Here is an 18006-nt window from a genome sequence, read left to right as displayed (position 1 = left end):
ATGGGGTAGCCAGAGGTCACCGAGCTTGTGCTGGAGGGGGTGGGGTAGGGCCATCAGAGTGATGTTCCATGGAACTGGCACTGTCCTTTCATCCCACACGGACTTCCAGAACAGCTGGACCCCATTCCAGGCCCCAACTTAGCTGATTTCTGCTGCTTTGCTTGGAGGACCTCGTAGATACCTGGAAAACAGAAAGGTCCCCTGGGTCTAGAAGCAGCAAGGCAGGGAACTGGGCCTGGGTGATTGGCATCACTGTGTGACTCAGGTCAGGTTGCTCCCCCTCTCTGGTCTCCACATGATCCTGAGGTTTGTGGGGAGGTTCAGTGTGTAGGGTGGAATGCTGACCTTCAGCAGCAGAAGGGGCATTGGATCGACATGCCCTCAACCTCAGGTGAAAGCTCCACAACCTCAGCTGAGTTCTAGCTTTCTAACCCCTGCCCATAACTATCTCCCAACCCAACGGACCCTGCTCTCCTTCCTGGCTCCCAGGATGGGGTTCCCTACCCATGCTTCAAGATGGCACCTACAGCTCAGCCCACTTGGAGTGAGCCCACAGAGCCACACCCTCTGCCATCACTCTCATACTCCCCCAGCTGCTGGCGGGAGGACTCAGGCTTTGGCTCCAGATCCCTCTTGCCCCCACACACTCCCAGGCCTGGAGCTGGCTGCCTTCTTTGAGCTGAGTCATGACATCCTGGCCAGGGCCGCTCCCCAGCACCCTACCCCCATCCCAGCATTTCAACTCAGCACGGCTACTTCCAGAGCAGGGTCCTGAGAGTCACCCGTGTCAGCCCCAGCAGTGTTCTCAGGACAGCCCTGCCCACCCCATGTACAGATGGGGAAACTGAGGCTCAGAGAGGCGCAGGACTGTACAAGCAGGTGACAGAGCTGGGCTAGGACCCATATGCCCTCCTCTCAGCCGGGGATCTGCCCCTGAAGTTTGTGTCTGGGGCTGTGAAGTGTCCGTGGTGTGCAGGAGGGAGGACCAGAACACCAGGCAGGAGACTGGAGTCTGCATCCCACTTCTGACAGCAACTTAGCAAGTCGCCTCCTCTGAGTCTGTTTCTAATCCCTGTCTGACTGGGACAAGGCCGGGAAAGTGATATAAAGGTCTGTGTGTGGTGGGCGGGGGCAGTATCCTGTCGGGAGGGAGTGGACAGCAACTGTTGTTCAAACCCTGGGCCTTGAACCACCAGCCTCACATCAAAACCAGGGCTGGAGGCAGGGGCTGCCCAGGCAGATGAACTACAGCACCCCACTAGCCCCCTGAACCCGGCCTGCTAGGTCAAAACCCTGACACTGGTCCCTGTCCTTCTCCAAGCCTCAGTTTTCCCGTCTGCACAGTGGTGCACAGGAAGAGGGTTGGATCAGATAGATGGTCCCTGAGGGCCTCAGAGCTCTGACATTCCAAGACTCTAACCCCGTGACCCCAAGGCCAGGCCTCCCCCTCCCTCTGGCATCTTGTTTATTCAGAGCATCCCTGGCCCGAGACTGCAGGCCTCAAGCACCCCTCCTCTGTGAAGCAGGGCTTCCTCCCATCCCCACCTCACTGCTATTTCTGCCCAGCCTGATCCTTGCCTCCAGACTGAGTGTCCCCCTGCCCCCTCAGGTACCCACATCCCCTCCAAATCCTAAAACCAGCTCAGGGCCAGCTCCCACTCCTTCTGTTCTGCCTCATTCTCATCTCAGAAAAAGATATTGTGCCTCCAGCACAGACACAGTCCTGCCCCCTAAGTACTCCAAGCCAGAAATAGGAGTGGGGCTCATTTAGGACACCTCTTTCTCCAGCCCCTCTACATCCAGTCACCACGTCCTGTCATTCTGGGCTGGCTAAATCTCTGTCCTGTCTGTTTCCACCAGTCCCCACTGACGTTGGAACAGCCAAGCCCAGTAAACACAGTAGTGGTGGCAGAGTCATCTACCTCGGCTCAGTCTCTGCTCTGTGCTCTTAGGCAAGTAAATAAGCACTCCCTGCCTCAGTTTCCCCATCTAAAACAGGGTGATCCTTGTATCTATCTACCTCATAGTGTTGTCTGAGGAGCAAGTGAGTCAGTCTATGTCAAGTGCTCAGGATAGTACCTGGCACAGTAAGTGCACAGCACACGCTGACTTTGTGTCTTGTCTGTGCCCACGTGTGCATGTGTGTTCAGGTGACTTTGGGGTCCCATGGGCACATGCTCTATGTGTGTTGTATGTGCATAGCTTTGCTTGTGCTAAGTACACGTGTGATTTAACCTGCATGTGTGCACCTCACATGGGCATGTGGGAGAGCCCCGAGGTGGTGCTGCAGGCGCGGTGGAGCTGCATGCATGCACGTGTGGGCTTGCGCATGTCTGATGCCGGCGTGCGGGCTGGGCACACACAGGGCCCGCTGCCCTGTATTTCAGAGCAGTGTGTGAGCGAGCGCGTAGGCAGGAGCCTGTGCTGTGTGCACGTGCTCTCCGTGTGTGAGCCTCCCCCACTGGCAGCAGTGCAGGCCCCCCTCCCCAGCCTGCCTGTGTCGTGGGAGCCTTGGGACCCCGAGGGAGGGAAGCTGCTGCTAGCGGATGTGGCCAAGATGGACTGGATTTATTTAGATTAAGGCGGTGGGAAAGGAGTGGAGGCTTGTATGAGCAGGGCTGAGGCTCTGAGGAGGAATCCTCAAGCACACTTGTTCCTCTGGACTTGAGGTCATACCCTGGACTGAGGGGGTACCTCTGACTCACTGTGAGGAGCTGGGCAATTATCCCATCTGTGGATCTCTGTACCCCCAACCGAGCCAAAATAGGAAGACTCATGAGAACGTCCCACACAGCACTCGCCTCACAAACAAAGGGGAGATCTCTGAGGGTCCCCTCCCTCTCTGTGCTCCAAGGGCCTTCTGAGGCAGGAGAGTGTGGTAGGAAGGGGATTCCTCCTCCCTATGACATCCACTTTGTCCCAGGTGGCTCCTCCCTGGAAAGCAGTCTTGCCCCTGAAGAAGAGAAGTGGTCACAGGCAAGCCCTCTTCCCCTATTTTAGCCACCTGGGCCTTTCTGGGGTTGGCTGCAAATATACAACCTCTGGGAAGCACAGAAGTCTGTAGGCATTGGGTAGACAACTGGAGGTGTCAAGGAGTCATCCAAGATGGCCCAGGAGGTTGGGTCCCAGTCCCCATTCTGGTTCTTCCCAATCCACCAGCTTGTTGCCCATGCCACACTTCCACTGTCACCTCCAGAGGGCCATATTACCTGTTTATTTGTCTGGAAGTCACCTGAAAAACAGAAGCCCAGAGAGGGAAAGAATTTGTCAAAGTACACACAGCAAATCTGGGACCAAATGGTTAGGGAAGTGAATCCATGGAATGAAAATGGGTTATGGATGCTCATTTTGCTCCAGCCTCAGGAATGTTGCCTTTCCTCTCATCAACAACCCCATGTCCCCAGGCCACCCCGGCAAGAATAATAGTGACTAGAACCTTCTCTCTGGCAGTGTTAGAGCAAGGCTGGCTCTCTGAGATGATCCATCCAAACCTTTCCCTGTATGGAAGGGGAAACTGACTCCCAGAGAGGGCTGGAGGCTCAGTCTCACGGTAGGTCTGAAGTCCCATGTGAAATGCTCATTTCATGGAGGGAGAAGCCAGTTCAAGATCCCTGGTTATCTATACTCTCCCTAAGGTGTCTCCACTTTCCCTGAGCTCCTTTGCCTATCCCATCCTCTCTCTGCAGCCTGATTCTGCCTTTTTGATGTGACTGGGCCATGACAGTCTGTCTGTAGGTCTCTGCTGCCTGTTCAAGAAGGCCCCTCCCAGCTCAGAGCCTCAGGGACTCTAATCCCCCTGAGCCCCAAGTCTAGCAGAGAGGAGCCAGGGTCGAGGGCTGCTCACCCAGGGGCCTAGTACACAGCCTTCCAGAGCCAGGCCAGTCCTAGTTGTCATGACCTCCCATCTCCAGGCCAGCCGACCAAATTCCTCCTTTAGAATAATAAACAGTGTGGCCAGCCAGAGAGGTGGGGAGGGGATGGGCAAGGAGGCTGAAATGACCCCTTCCCCCAGCCTCCACTGCTAATGATTTTCTTTGGCTGAGATCTCTAGCAGGAAGGGGGGATCCAGAGAGGCACCCACTAAGGGGCAGATAGGCCTCTGTGGGGGCTGCTGGCTCCACTGTGGCGCTGCTTCGTCCTGCCGGAAGAGGTCTGGCAACCAGCTGGAGGGCTGCGGCAGGAGGGGTGGGCGGGGGGCGCTGGGGATGCGGCCTCAGCATGGCTGGGCTTTGAGTCTAAGGCATTTGGCAGAGGGGAGGGGGCTCTCAGGAAGGCTGGTCTGAAGAGGAGAGCAGATTTATTCAGGGAGTTCTTAGGGTGCTGAGCAGACAGCTGAGACCAGTGGTCCCCAGTCCAGGCCCTTGCCTGTGTCTCATGCTGAATGTGTAAACACAGCCCTGCAAGTGAGCCACTTGCCATCGTCCTGTGTTTTGGGAGCTGGAGACAGAGGCCACTGAAATGTGATGGTGCAGGATGTAGCCCTGCTGGAGCTTAGACTCACATCCTAGCCCTGGATTGCAAACTAAAAGGGATGAGATGAGGGTGGAGTGGAGCAATCTGGCATGGGCTTAGGAGCCAGGCCAGGCTGGGCAGCCACTCAGGGAAGGCACCAGGCTTTCTTGTCTCCTTATCACCTGGTCTCTCCCACATTTCTTGCCCTAAGACCCCCACCCACTTCTGGCCTCCTTCCTGTTGATACTGCGGTCAGAACTTTGCAAACCTGGGTATTGCTGGTTATTTTGGATCCTCGGATGGGGCTGCCAAGGGCAGGGAGAGGGTGAAGACCCATATAGTCCGATCTGTCTCCCTCTGTGTCCCTGCTTCTCTTTCTGCCTCCATCACTGGGTGATTCCTGTCTGTATCTCTGAGTCTTTGTCTTTCTACCCCTATCGTTCCGGTCACTTTGTCTCCCTCCAGAACAAGCTCTGCCATGTAACCCTGGGCAAACTTCTTCCCCTCTTAAAGCCTCATTCTCCCCATCTGGATACGGAAGGTGGGGGTGAGGGGCTTGGATTCAGTAGTTTGCAAGGATGCTGTGCTGTGTGGTGAGGCCTCCTCTGAGTCCAGCCCCTGGCCCCTCCCCCTGGGCCTCCCTGTGCAGCCTGGGGCTGAGTTTAGGGGGCCAGGCGTGGGGGGTGCCCCCCACATCCCACAGCCCCACTCCCCCGCTTCCCTTCCCATAGCCGCCTCCATTTCCTGTTGTGCTTGTGGAACTGTGGGAGTTCTCTGGGTTCTGGCTCACCCCCTCCCTCTCCCTCAGGCCTTTCATCACACTTTCCTAAAGATTTGTCCTGGCAGATAAGAGCCTGGTATTGGAACTGTCACCCGGAGGACAGGCTGTTAGAGCCGGTGGGCCCCTGAACACCATCCAGGCCAAGACCCCACCCCCACCATACGTACCCAAGGAGAAGCGGGGGGTTCAGTCAAGACCATCAAAGAAGTAGAGGCAGAGTCAAAGCAAGGTCCAGGCACCCCGAGACTTGGCCCAATTCAGGGGAAGGAGCCCCTTGGGCATGAGTGCCCTCTTGGTGTGGAGTATGGGTAGTCTTTGACTTTAGCCTAATGGATCCAGGGGCTGGGTGGCTCAAGCTGGGGCTTACTCTACAGGACCCAGGGCAAAGATGGGCTGTGGCACTGCCTCTGGCTACTCTGAGCCCTGACTCCTGTTTACCTTTGCAGGATACCATGTGGCTTCCGAGCGCCATGCAAGCTGTTGTCCTCAAAGGTAGGTAGGCTTGGGCAGGGATAGGGGGCCCTGGGGAACCTCTAGGTAGGACCCTGAAGCTGGCAGGGTGGCTTATGCTAGCACCAGGACCTGGGAGCCCAGGGGCGCTGCTCTGCTCTTGAGCTTCAGTTCCCTGCCTTTCTAGTGGGTCTCAGTGGAGGCCTCCTTCCACTGTCCACCCCTCAGCTCAGAAACTTCAGTGGACCTCTGCCTGTCCAGAGCCATCAGCTCAAATTCTTGGTTTGGCCCTCCATACTCCATGTCCCCTCACCAACTGTCCCCACCCTCTTCCCTAACAGTCACTCTGGTCTCCCATCTCTTATCAGCACTTACTGGTATCAGTCTGGCCTGTCTGGTTCTGGTGAGGGACTCCCCTCCTATTCATGGACCCCTCATTGGCTGTGAGCTCCCAAGTCTGGGTGGGCTTTTTCAAGCAATCAATGCTGACTAGGCAATCAGTGGCCAGCCAAAGGTTCACCCAAGGATGACTGACCCACTGGCTGAGCACCCATCCATCTAAATGGGTGCTTATTTTCACCTCCAGGGTTTTCAGCTGCTGAGGCTGGGCACAAGGCCTACAGCATCCTTCCCCAGGGCATCAGCAAGCAGAGGGAAAACCAATCACTCGACATCCCCAGCACCCTTCAGCCTCCAGGGGCCTCAGTCTCTTTCCTGACCTGATCTGCCCCACTCTGGACTATGTTGGCCAACACCTCCCCAAGCAGGGCCATCTCTGGGCTTTGGGTACAACCTGGGCAACTGGGGCAGCTGCAGAGAAGAGGCTCAGAAAGTGACCTGGGAAGTAATGCAGGAACTGGGGGCCTGGGAATTGCTTCCCAAGGATTTCCTGATGTCTTTGAGAGAACATGCCTGCAGCCTGAATGCCGCACTGCAGAAGGACTGCAAGGCTGGGGGTCTCTAGGCACCGAGAGCAGGAGGCCAGGAGTCCCTGGGGACTAGACCCTGGGCAAACAGGTCTCAGAGCCATGGGTTCCAGTCTCTGTTTTCTGTGGATTAGGGAGGTGTGTTCCTCAGGGTCAGCTATGGAAAGAGGTGCTATTGCTCTTGTGCCCTGACGTCTGATGCCTCCTCTCCCAAAGGCCGGGTGCTATTGCTGCCCCTGCTGTTTCTGCTGGGACCACAGGCCTCCTGGGGCCTGGCCATCATACCCCCGGGGCCAGAACTTGTCCTCAACCTCTCCAGCACCTTTGTCCTGACCTGCTCGGGCCCAGCTCCAGTGGTGTGGGAACGGATGTCCCAGAAACCCCCCCAGGAAATGACCGAGACCCAGGATGGCACATTCTCCAGCGTGCTGACACTGGTCAACGTCACTGGACTAGACACAGGAGAATACTTCTGTGGCTACAAACGCTCCCATGGGCTGGAGGCCAGTGAGCGAAAACGGCTCTACATCTTTGTACCAGGTGAGGATCCCTGGCCAGTGCACTTCTCCTCTCCTGCCCTTCTCAGCTGCAGGCATCTGGGGGAAGCTCAGAGAGCGCTTTACTGAGATGGTGAAACATAGCCATCTCAGAAATGCAGATGAATCAGGGAATCCAGCCTGGCTCAGTCCAGGAGTATGTCCACTCCCACCCCTGGGTCTAGATATTCGTCTGCTGTCTGCCAGCCCACCCCATTCCTGGTTCCCAAGGATGCTGCATTCTCTGCTGGTTCCAATATGCACCCCCTTGGCCTCCACATCCCATCTTCCCATTTTCCAAGCTCCAGGTACCAGCTGTCCTTCAGCTTGTGACTTATCTTCTTTCTCAGGCTGATGCTGTCCATATCAAATGCTAAAGCTAGAAGGGACCCTGAGAGCATGCTTCTTCTGTAGAAGGTAGACTGAGGGGCAGAGAGGGAAGAGACTTGTTCAAGGTGACAGAGCAAATCAGGGAAGAGCCAGAAACCCAGCTCCTCTGACTCACATTCTTGGCCCTGCCTCTGGCAGATCCTTCTGTGGGCTTCCTCCCTGTCGACCCTGAGGAGCTATTCATCTTTCTCACGGAAATAACTGAGACCACAATTCCATGCCGAGTGACGGATCCGAGGCTGGTGGTGATGCTGCACGAGAAGAAGGTGGATGTCCCCCTGCCCATAGCCTATGACCCTCAGCGTGGCTTCTCTGGTACCTTTGAGGACAAGACCTACATCTGCAAAACCACCATCGGGGACAGGGAGGTGGATTCCGATGCCTACCATGTCTACAGCCTCCAGGGTGAGCCCCCTTTCTGGCCTGGTGCTCAGCCGAGGCAAGTATGACCCTCCACAGAGGGAAAGACCTTTTCAGATTATCAAGTGTGCAATTCCATTTTCACTGGATTCTCACTACAGCTATGGAAGGCAGGTGTGTTTCCCTATTTTACAGATGAGAAAACTGAGGCTCAGAAAGAGGATGAAGTGTGCCGAAGGTCATGGGAAGCATTAGTGGTGGAGCTGGGCTGTATATACTGTGGTAGGCAAAGGCACAGGCTTTCAGCCAGTGGGGTTTGAATCCCAGCTCTGCACTTCCCATCTGAGTGACTTTGCACAAGACAAATAATCTCTCCGAGTCTGCTTCTTCCTCTGAAAAATAGGGATAATACAGACCATTTATCTAGGGGGATTATTATGAAGATTAAATAAAAGATGGCGAGTACCTGGTTGTGCTCAGTAAGTTTCTTTTGTACTTAGGTGCCCAGAGAGTACTTTGATTTCAAAACATTCTAGAATGCCAGTTTCATGAGGACAGGAATTTTGTCTGTTGTAATTCCTGCTAAAGCCCTAGTGCCTAGAATAGTACTTGGCATATAGTAGGTATTTAATAAATATTTGTCAAAACAATGAATCTTCCACACACCAGTCATGCCCTCCTTCTGTGGACCCTGACCCCATCCCTAAGCTGATGTTGGTGGTGACTTCTTCAGCCCTAAGCCAATCTCTTTCCACCAGTGTCATCCATCAATGTCTCAGTGAATGCAGTGCAGACTGTGGTCCGCCAAGGGGAGAATATCACCATCATGTGCATTGTGACAGGGAATGAGGTGGTCAACTTCGAGTGGACATACCCACGCATGGAGGTAATGCCAGGCCACAAGTTAGAGGAAGGGTCAGGCAGGGATGGATATTTCAGCTTATAGCCTGACTTCCTGGACCTTTTCTAATGTGGGGGGCTTGCCCCAACTGTCTCTACAGAGTGGGCGCCTGGTGGAGCCAGTGACTGACTTCCTCTTTGAAATGCCCCACATACGTTCTATCCTGCACATCCCCAGTGCTGAGCTAGGAGACTCAGGGACCTACATCTGCAATGTATCAGAAAGCGTGAGCGACCATCGTGATGAAAAGGCTATCAATGTCACCGTGGTCGGTGAGTGCCTTGAGCTTAGCCCCAGCCTTCATTCTGAACTGGACCCAGACCTTGTCACAGCCCTGGGGTACTGTCAGCCATGTTCTAATCCAGCTCAAGCCTCAGTGCCAACCAAAGCCCCATTTCCAGGATCAACCCAACCAAAGCACAGTATCAGCTCCAAATCCAGTCCTAATCCCAACCTAGACTTCCCAGCTAGCCAGAACCCTAGCATCAACCCGATTTCTAAATCCCTACTGCCGTTCCAGCCCCAGGCCGCCCCATCCCCAAATTGAAGCAGGCTATAACTCATCTCAGCCACAATCATGAGACAGAACACACCTAAAGAGCACTGCAACTCTAGTCCCAATCTTGAACCCTGCCCCCAAACCAATATCAGACTCAAATTTGGTTCCTGCTCCAGTCCATCCCAGTCCCAACCTAAATCCCCAGGCTCAGGTTCAGTTCCTAAAGCCTGAAGCCCGCCTCCAGTATGCTGGGCTCCTTAGGTGTACAGCTGATGCCCCGCCCCAGGAGCCCCGCCCCAAGGAGGTGCTGCCCCATTGCCTCAGGGCACAGCCCCACCCCAGACGGCTGCCCCTTGCAGAGAACGGCTATGTGCGCCTGCTGGGAGAGCTGGACCCTGTACAATTCGCCGAGCTCCACCGCAGCCGGACACTGCAGGTGGTGTTTGAGGCCTACCCGCCACCCACTGTCATGTGGTTCAAAGACAACCGAACCCTGGGTGACTCCAGTGCCGGCGAGATCGTGCTGTCCACACGCAATGTGTCTGAGACTCGGTGAGCAGCCACCTGTCCACTCTATTATAGCTATTGTTCTCTGCAGCCGCCAGGCAGCCCACAGCCTTAAGACCTATCGAGGCCCATCTTTCCTGAGAACCTACTACGTGACAGGCACCCTGCCAGGCCACGTTGCCAGGCACTGGGGGCACTGCCTAGAATAGAATCAGACAGTTCCATCCTTCCTAGAGTTTCCTCTCTAGAAGGGAAAACAGATGCTGGTCAGATGACCACCCAGATGTTTAGTTGTCCTTGTGATGGGTGGAGCCAGCAGGAAGCAGCCCTGGAGAAAAAGACAGGATGGCTAGGGAAGAGGGCCAGGCAGGCCACTGCCACCTATGCAAGAATGTGGCCCTGAGGCCGACCTGAGGTGCTGTATGTTAGAATAAGGCAGTTCAGGCCTTTCTGAAAGGGATGAAATGCGGAGGAACAGACATAGTGCTTCCCCTTCACCATGCCCTCCACCCCAATCCTCCTAACCCTCCCTCTTGGCTCACTGGAGCTGCCTATGGGTGGGGATCCAAAAGTCCTGGCACGGCTACTGACAGCCATGTGACCTTGGCAATCCCCTTCTACTCCCTGGGTCTTGTTTTTCTTATCTTTACAAGAAAGGTGGGGGCTTGTAAGAGTTCTCCCAGCTCTGACAGCTGGTCCCCTGGCCTGTCCTCCTCAGGTATGTGTCAGAGCTGACACTGGTGCGGGTGAAGGTGGCTGAGGCTGGCTACTACACCATGCGGGCCTTCCATGAGGATGCTGAAGCCCAGCTCTCCTTCCAGCTGCAGGTCAATGGTGAGGAGCCTTCCCCCTGCTTTCCTTCCCCTGACCCTCCCACCTCTATTCTCTCTCCATTCCTACACTGGCCATCCACCCAGAGGAGGAGCAGAAGAGGGAGTCCAGGACTCAGAGGGCTGGATTCTAGACCAGGCTCCAACACTGACCACTGCTGTATGCACATCCCCTCTTTGGGCTTCAGTTTCCCCAGCTTTAAAAGAAAGTCATTGCACTAGACTGGTGTTTGCAAAACCTCAGGCATTCATGTCCCAGTGCCATGATGTTTCCTTCTCACACACCACTTACACTATACTACTAATTAGATATTTATTGAGCAGCTACACTATGCCAGTCCATTCAAGGTTCTTGAGGCCCTGCCATTGTATAGCTTGCATCTTAGTGGGAGGAAGAAAAACATTCAGTAGTGGGGGAAAAACCCAGCAAGCCAGGTGCAAACAAGTGCTGTGAAAGAAAACAATAAAAGCTGGGTAAGGAGGATAGAGAGTCCTGCAGACTAGGGAGTGGGGAAAGCTACAGTTTCAATAGCATAATCAGGGTTGACTGCATGGAAATGACATTTGTGTGAAGACTTGGAGAAGGTGAGGGCATTAGCCAAGTGGCTATTTGGGAAAAGAGCACACCAGGCAGTATGAAGGCAACATTGAAAGGCTTGTGTGGCCAGAATAGAGTGAGAGATAAGCGGTGCAGATGAGGTCAGAGATGACCTTGAACGGTGGGAGATGAGATCAGAGCTGAGGTTGGCAGTTGGGGGCCCATGGGAGGATAGATAGTCTAGGCCCTTATGGGCTACACTATGGAGTTTGGCTTTTACTGTGACTGAAATGAAAAGCCACTGCAGGGTTTTGAGCAGAGAAATGACACGATAATGACTTAATGTTTTGTGGACTAACTTCCTAAAAATAAATTTATTTTGACTGAAAATTGAACCTCTCCATTGTAGATGGAAAATCAGCATCACATGTCATAAATATAAAGCAACCACTAAAATAAACTCTGAGAAAACAACAAAAAAAATGCTATTAAATCTTGGCTCCATGTTCTTGCTGGTCCAGGACTCTGATCCGAGGCTTGCCCTCTCTTTGTTAAAAGGGAAGATTAGAAAATCTTAGGTGTTAAAGACAGACTAGCACCCTACAGGCATTGCCTTTGAAGTACCCAGAAGGGGAATCTGTCAGTTTTCACACGGTGAGTCCTGGTATTTAATGCTCACCTGCAGTCTGCAGTTCCCCTCCCCCTCCCCCAGGGGAGACTCTGGAACAAGCCTTCCCTGAGGGCCTTGCTCACTGTCTATTCTGACCTCTCCACCTCTCTGCCTGCTCCCTTTCCACGCAGTGCCTGTCCGTGTGCTGGAGCTGAGCGAGAGCCACCCTGCCAATGGGGAGCAGACAGTTCGTTGTCGCGGCCGGGGCATGCCCCAGCCACACCTCACCTGGTCTACCTGCAGTGATCTCAAAAGGTGAGCAGACCCTCAAGCCTCTGTTTCCCAAGGTACCCACAGCTAACTAGATGGACTCAGTGAAAGTCATCTAGTCTGGAACCTTCCTCTGGGAATACTGTTCCAGGCTAGAGCCATAGTCTAGAAGACGTGGCTTCTTGGAGATGCTCTGCATGACCTAAACTGTCGCTTTTCCTTACCTTGACCCTGAGGGTCAAACGAAGGGAGCGGATTTTGCAATCCGGGGTTCCCAATTCTAGGGTAGGAGCGCCCCTGCTGGTCAGTCGAGAGATCACATGAGGAACCCACTAAGGAGCAGGCAGTGGGAAAAAGAACTAGACAGGCCCGGCTTCCTTCCAGCACCACACAGTGGCGCTGCCTGCTTATGGCCTCAGTTTTCTCGCCCGCATAGGGTGGGAAGGGACTGGAAGTCGACCTGGCCGGTTCTCGGCAGGTGTCCGCGGGAGCTGCCGCCCACGCCGCTGGGGAACAGTTCCGAGGAGGAGAGCCAGCTAGAGACGAATGTGACGTACTGGGCGGAGGAGCAGGAGTTCGAGGTGGTGAGCACACTGCGCCTGCGCCATGTGGATCAGCCGCTGTCCGTGCGCTGCACGCTGCACAACCTGCTGGGCTACGACGTGCAGGAGGTCACCGTGGTGCCACATTGTGAGTCCTCCGTCCTCTGTGGCCCCTTGACGACCCCTCACCGCCACTTCCACCCTGCTATACTTGGGTCTGTGTCTGTATGCCCATGGCAGGCCAGAGTTGGCAGGGCCAGGGCACTCAGGAGCGCTGCGAGTGTATGTTCCTATGCGCTTACACAACAGCACAATATTGGCACACGTGTGTACATCCACGAGTGTACGTGTGTAAACCATGACTACGAACAACTGTATCTCCTTATGTATGTACATTGTATATATGTGTACTTGAGCATGCCTGATCCATGGACACGGGTGTAAACCCTCCAGGTGTAGATTTGTAAAGCAGGTAGTGAAGAATGTCTCATCCTCACATACATGCATAAAGCTTGAGCATGTGTCTGTAAGCATGCACACAAGCATATTTGTGGGTGTAAACCCAGTAAGTATATGTTTGTAAACCACATACATGAGCATCCCAATCCCTGGGCAGATATGTAAACCCACAAGTGTATGTCTGTAGGTGTGTATATGTGGTACACAATCCCCATATAAGTGGCAAACAGTGCATGTACAACCCCTGTGCAGCGTGCACATATGGCATAATGCATGTCTGTAAGCATGGAGATGCAGCACACCTTTCAGTGAAAGTGTGCAACCCAATCCCCCACATATATGCTTGCTGTGCCTTGCATGTCTGGTAGTAGGTACACATCCATGCATAATTCTCACCCATGTGAACAGTCACTATGGTGCCCAGATGCTTTTGCTACCTGCCAGTCCCAGTGCGTACATGGACCTGTATGCATAAACTTCATTTATGCACCCGTTTCCTCATCCAGTAAATAGTCACAGGGTCTCAGCTTCTCTCTGGAGAAAGCCCAGCCCTGCCTGTCCTCCTAGTGCCCATGGTCCAGAAAGAATGCAGACAAGGAACTAGGCAGCCTCACTGTGAGGGTCAGCTTCTGGGGGGAAAGCCTGGAGGGAGAAGGGGCTCCATCCCCATCTATGGGATTCAGAAAAGTATCCTGGTGAAATGAAGCTTTAGGCCAATAACTGAAAGACAATTAGGAGTTAGCCTAGTGAGGAATGGTGCTCCAGTCAGAGGGAATAGCCTGTTTAAAAGCCCAGAGGCAAAGTGAATTCAGAGCAATTAAAGAAATCAACGTGGTTGGAGAACAGAGTTTGTGTGTATTTAGGGGTTGGGGGAGGAGGTAAAGGGGAGGGGACTACAAGAGAAGCCAGAAGCCAGTGTGAGCAGAGCTATGAAGGTTGTACAAGGTGTTTTGGACATACTTACGCCGGCACTTAGGTAGGTATTTGGGCTTGTATAAGCAGATACTTCTTTACACAGACCTGCCTTCCCCTGCCCTGTGGTGGGATGGGTGGAGGTTTTAATGCCTTACCTCATCCATACTCCTACACATACATTCATATTCCTGAGCAAGTGGGCACCTACTGACCAACTCTGAGCAAGGCAGAAGTAAAGCTTTTGTGTGCCATCTGAGGGGGAAACTGTCATGGCTGGGTGAAGTCCTCTCTTTTTGCTCAAAGATAGCTCCCTAGAAGATGTAGGCTCCCTAGAGCTCTCTAGGGAGCAGAAAAGGGCCTGTGGGGGACAGGGGAGGAGGGAGGGAGTTCCCAAGGAACTTCATGGGTGGCCAGAGGGGCAGGACAAGGGTGATGAGGGTCTGGCTGAATGAGGAGGGAGTGGGAAGAAGTGGGTATGTGCAGCAAAGAGGCTGAGGCTTTGAGGGTAGAGGAGACTCAGAGCTTGGGGGGCCCAGAGTTGGCCCTGTATGATTACCTGTTGCCTGGCCCCTTCCTCAGTCTGCTTTACGATTGCCATCACTGTGGGTGGGGGTGGGGGAGGGGAAACAGGCTCCTTTCTGGAGTCTGTATGCCTCGGGCTATGGGAGTTCAGTTATTGTATCCATTGGTGTCTGTCCTAGCTGTGACAAGCCCCATGAGGGCCTAGATTCAGAAGAAAGGTGAACCACAGCCCTGCTCTCAGGAGCTTGTATTCAATCTGGACCTGTGGCAGACAGGCCAGACTGATCCTGGAAAGAGCTGAGGGGATATGGAGGCCAGTGGTGATCCAGGGGGAGTTACTGGAGGGCAGGGAATATTTAGGGTGAGGCTGGAGGTGTGGCCCAGAAGGGAAAGGCTAAAGGTCTGACATCATAGGCCAAAGCGGGGATGGGGCTGGTTCCATTCTGGGCAGGACGGGCAGAGAGGTTTTTGTGGTACCAGAGGTAGAGTGCAGGGAGGGGAGCTGCCAAATGTCCTGTTTGTTCATAAGCATCTCTCATCTCTGCGTCCAGCCCTGCCCTTCAAGGTGGTGGTGATCTCGGCCATCCTGGCCTTGGTGGTCCTCACGATCATCTCCCTCATTATCCTCATCATGCTCTGGCAGAAGGTAAGCCCCGCCTTTGCCTAATGGGTTCAGAGTGGCACACCATTTTTTCGCATGGACCTCTGCCATCCTCTAGTGCTGCAGGATCTGGCCATGTCTGGGGCCCAGCATGGAGCTCAGGTGATAAAATGACATAAAGTGATGCGGGGTGTCTGAGCTACCTCCAACCCCAGCTGCCTGGAGTCACAAGGGCCTGGTCCAGACCATCTGGAGTGCTCTGACTCTGCAGTGCACCCCACTCCCCACCCAGCATCTTGCTCGGGCATCAGGTCTGTCCAGCCTACCCACAGGGCCCGAGACCTTCAAGGTGGACTGCCTGGGTTCCAGCATTCTTCCAACTGTCACCCACACTCCTAGGATTCTACTGAAAGGCATTCTAATCCCGCTAATCTGTCATTTCGATGGTCTGTACTGTGGTTTCCCCATTCCACGATTCTTCCATAGGATTGCTGCACTCGATTCTGTCATTCTAAGATTCCAATCCTGTGATTCCAGCATCCTGTGATTTCAACATTATAAGGTTATATCTTTCTGAGATTCCCACTGTGGCTGACCCGGCATGGGGAGGGGCCATCCACATCCAGTAGAGTGTCCCTGCCTCGTGTCACTTTCCAAGGCTACGTGCTCCTCTACTCGCATCTGAGGAGCAACTGGGGTTTGGGGAGAAGCTGGTGAGGAGGTTCTGATGAGCCTGCTGCTCAGCTGTCAGCTGCTTCTCTGCCACCTCCTCCTTATATCTGTTCCCATGGAGCCCATAAAGGCCTTGGCTCTATTGATAACTTGCTGTATGACTTCAGATCTACTGTATGACTTCAGATAATCTTTTCTGGGCTTCAGTTTTTCTTGCCTCATCTGTTTCATAAGGAGCTGGACCTAGTGGTCCCCCTCTGATGATCCATCCCTGATCTTGATCCTGCAGAAGCCACGCTATGAAATCCGATGGAAAGTGATCGAATCTGTGAGCTCTGATGGCCATGAGTACATCTATGTGGACCCTATGCAGCTGCCCTACGACTCCACCTGGGAGCTGCCACGGGACCAGCTTGTGCTTGGTCAGTCCAAGGAGGCCTCAATTGGCAGTCTGGGGACTTGAGGCTGGTGGGAACACTGTCGGACATCTGGGCCCAGCCTTGCCATGATTGGCTTGAGACCTAGGGCTGATGTCTTGCCTTCTCTGGCCCTCAGGCCCTACCCTCTGTACAATGGGGGGGGTAAGATGATCCCCTTGAGACCCTCTAGCCTTTATGTTCTATGATCCAGAGATGCTGTGAGATGAAACCCCTTTGTGGAGAGAGAGGAAGTATTAATGAGTGCGAGGCCTGTGCTTAGTGCAGCTGGAGAGGCTGAGAGGGTACGGAGAACCTGTGCTCCCCTCTGGGGGAGAGGTTTTCCAGGGACTAAAGAGGGACCAGAAAGTAGGCAGGACTTAGGTGAGACCAGGAAGGACTGCAAAGCACTGTGATTTTAGGAGCCTTCATGGGAGAAACACCTTAAGTCCAGGGTAGCTTGAGGGATGTCTAACCTGGCCTCAGAAAGCATACATGTTGAGATTCTTCGTGGGTCAGCAGCTGAGAGATTATCTCTTTCCTAGGACGCACCCTGGGCTCCGGGGCCTTTGGGCAGGTGGTGGAGGCCACGGCTCACGGCCTGAGCCATTCTCAGGCTACCATGAAAGTGGCTGTGAAGATGCTGAAATGTGAGTCCTGGGACCCCGCCTCTCTCTCCCCTCACCCCCACCTCCCCCGCACATTCAGGCACTCCCAGAGCAGGCCTTGTGCTGATTCTCTGGGCACAGAAGTACAGGCATACCACAGCCAGCAGCACTCCCGATTCTACTTTGGGAAAGAGGCTTCCTCACCCTGCCCCCTCCTCCAGGAGCCTCCCCGCCCACCCTTTTTCCTTCCTCCTGCCTGTGGGTCCTCACCACCCTTGACCACCTGGGTCTAACAGCACAGACTGGGGCAGAGGAGCCAGAATAGGCTCCAGAGAGGCCTCCGTGACTGGGCCAGGCCTGAGGTCCTCTCTCTCCCTCAGCCACAGCCCGCAGCAGTGAGAAGCAAGCCCTCATGTCGGAGCTGAAGATCATGAGTCACCTTGGGCCCCACCTGAACGTGGTCAACCTGCTGGGCGCCTGCACTAAAGGAGGTACAACCCACTCCCAGAGGATTCTGGGAAGTGCCAGTGGCCAAGGCCTGGCCCCTCCCTGCCCCCTCCTCAGTCCAAGGACAACAGGACACTCTCACTGGAGGGTCCGTGCCTACCCAGTCCAGTGCCCTCACTTCACAGAGCCAGATGTGTGTCAGATTAGCAAGTCACAAAATCACATCACCTCCAAGACCAAAGCACTCTTCAGGTTACCATTCCTAGCAGTTTCCAAATCAAGGAATCCTCTGACGTTTAAAACTTGTCACAGTCGATTTTAAAAAGGGTAATAAGTAACAGCTCATGAGACACTGAAATGAGCCCTTCCTCTGGAGACCACCAACCGGCTTGCTCACTCAGAGCTGCTTTCACTCAGAACGTAGAATAAGTAAGGTCTCTCCAGCTGAGTGTGTTTATTTGAAACTCTGATTACAAGTTAGGCTGCAAAAAAAAAAAAAAGCTATCACTATTTGCAGCTGCTTGTTGTGAGATTTGGGATTTTCCTCAGTATTGTGCAACCAAAACAAAATACAGAAGTACACTGTGTGCGTAGACCAATTTTTGTCTGCAGTGGTCACACATTTCAAAATGTTTGATTCCACCAGTATCTTCAAACTGCCAAGTCAATGCATTGTGCTTGAATTTAAACAGTAACCTGGTAATAATCAGTTGCCTTGGTTTGCTTTATATCCTGGGCTCAAATTTCAGCTTCATCAACAACAGCTAACCCTGT

General features: G+C 53.8%; 1 protein-coding gene across 9 annotated transcripts in view; it reads left to right on the top strand.

The window, feature by feature from the left end:
- Positions 1-18006, top strand: part of PDGFRB (platelet derived growth factor receptor beta) — a 37592-nt gene that overhangs the window by 10474 nt on the left and 9112 nt on the right. For 2 of the 9 annotated variants that reach the window (XM_059888220.1, XM_059888219.1), the window contains 13 exons: positions 5680-5725; positions 6929-7149; positions 7674-7940; positions 8654-8781; positions 8897-9068; positions 9655-9847; positions 10521-10636; positions 11972-12095; positions 12487-12740; positions 15040-15134; positions 16051-16183; positions 16723-16827; positions 17166-17276. In XM_059888220.1, the coding sequence (XP_059744203.1) occupies positions 6978-7149; positions 7674-7940; positions 8654-8781; positions 8897-9068; positions 9655-9847; positions 10521-10636; positions 11972-12095; positions 12487-12740; positions 15040-15134; positions 16051-16183; positions 16723-16827; positions 17166-17276 (1870 nt within the window). In that variant the 5' untranslated portion in view covers positions 5680-5725; positions 6929-6977. 9 annotated transcript variants of the gene reach the window in all.

This window comes from Bos taurus, chromosome 7, assembly GCF_002263795.3.
Source record: "Bos taurus isolate L1 Dominette 01449 registration number 42190680 breed Hereford chromosome 7, ARS-UCD2.0, whole genome shotgun sequence".
Taxonomy (NCBI): domain Eukaryota; kingdom Metazoa; phylum Chordata; class Mammalia; order Artiodactyla; family Bovidae; genus Bos; species Bos taurus.
This window is presented reverse-complemented; position numbering and strand designations above follow the sequence as displayed.